We start from the raw sequence: 1662 nt of genomic DNA on the forward strand, positions 1-1662 counted from the left end.
ATGGGACAGAGTAATAACATCACGGAATTTGTCCTCCTGGGCCTCACCCAGGATCCTGATGGACAAAATGCATTATTCACCATGTTTTTACTCATCTACATTGTGACGATGGTGGGCAACCTGCTCATTGTGGTGACTGTCATTGCCAGCCCCTCTTTGGACTCTCCAATGTACATCTTCCTTGCCTATCTGTCACTCATGGATGCTGTCTACTCCACTGCTGTCTCACCCAAGATGATTATAGACTTACTCTATGATAAAAAGACAATTTCCTTCCCAGCATGCATGGGCCAGCTCTTCATAGAACACCTATTTGGGGGTGCTGAGGTCTTCCTTCTGGTGGTGATGGCCTATGATCGCTATGTGGCCATCTGTAAGCCACTGCACTACTTGAGCATCATGAATCGAAAGGTTTGCATCCTCCTGTTGGTGGTGGCCTGGGTGGGAGGTTTTGTACACTCTGTGGTTCAGCTTGTCTTTGTTTCCCGTCTCCCCTTCTGTGGTCCCAATGTCATTGACCACTTCATCTGTGACATGTACCCATTATTGGAACTTGCATGCACTGACACCTACTTTATAGGTCTCACCGTGGTTGCCAATGGTGGAGCAATCTGTATGGTCATTTTTATCCTTCTCCTGATCTCCTATGGGTTCATCCTAAACTCCCTTAAAACCTACAGCCTAGAAGGGAGGCGCAAAGCCCTGTCCACCTGCATCTCCCACATCACGGTGGTCATCCTCTTTTTTGTTCCCTGTATTTTCATTTATGTTAGACCTGTTTCCACCTTTCCTATTGATAAACCCATAAGTGTGGTGTTTACAGTTATCACTCCCATGTTGAATCCTCTAATATACACCTTGAGAAATGCAGAGATGAAAAATGCTATGAAAAAACTCTGGTGTAAGAGGTTAACCACAGGTAAAATAAGAATGGATCCCCCACACTGAATCCTTTAGATACTCATTCTGAAACAAGACATAGGTGGTGAATTCTAACAAAAGTTGATGTGGTCAACTCAACATATTCTCCAGGAATGCTTCTTTTTATTTATAATTATCAAAGTGTAGAATAAATTATCTTTTGAGTATAGGATCAACTTTGAAGAGAATTAGGGATGATAAATAAAAGGTATGGGTGTTTGTTCTACTATAAGTAAAAATAAGAAGCTCACCTTAAAACTTCATGTTTTCAATTCATATTAAAATATTTTTTAAAAGAAAAGAAACTACTTTTGAAAATTTGATATCATCCTAATTAATGAGAAAGCAATTCAGCTAGTAGATAAATTTCTGGAGCCAAAAGCATAATTCTTAAATTTTAATACTCATCATTCTATCAATATGGCACATTTCTGCAGCTGCATATATGTTTTGTTTAAAGATTAATTTTATTTTGTGGTCAATGTCTATGAAATTTTAGTTTATGATATTTGGATGGAAATTTTTTTTTGTTTAAGATATTAGCAGAGAATGATTTTGTCAGTGGTGATGCCAGTGATGAAAAAAGATTTGAATTCTTTATTACAAGTCATGTACTTTGTTTTATAAAAACATCTAACTCAGGTTGTAAACATTTTTGTCATTCTCTGACCTAGTGATCATGTGCAGTTTTACCACTCTTCAAAGAATAGGTAAAGCTTCTTATTTTGTCTTCATAATGCT

The 1662-nt window shown here is 37.8% G+C and overlaps 1 protein-coding gene across 1 annotated transcript; it reads left to right on the plus strand.

Moving 5' to 3' along the window:
* On the plus strand, positions 1–948 carry LOC308638741 (olfactory receptor 4A16-like; the record flags this gene model as incomplete). The annotated part of the gene is made up of 1 exon (XM_081276494.1): positions 1–948. One exon carries the CDS (start codon positions 1–3, stop codon positions 946–948), a length of 948 nt encoding a protein of 315 aa, XP_081132620.1.
* Positions 949–1662: the final 714 nt, after the last annotated feature.

The sequence above is a fragment of the Spermophilus citellus genome, assembly GCF_964194105.1.
Source record: "Spermophilus citellus genome assembly, chromosome: 2".
Lineage (NCBI taxonomy): Eukaryota > Metazoa > Chordata > Mammalia > Rodentia > Sciuridae > Spermophilus > Spermophilus citellus.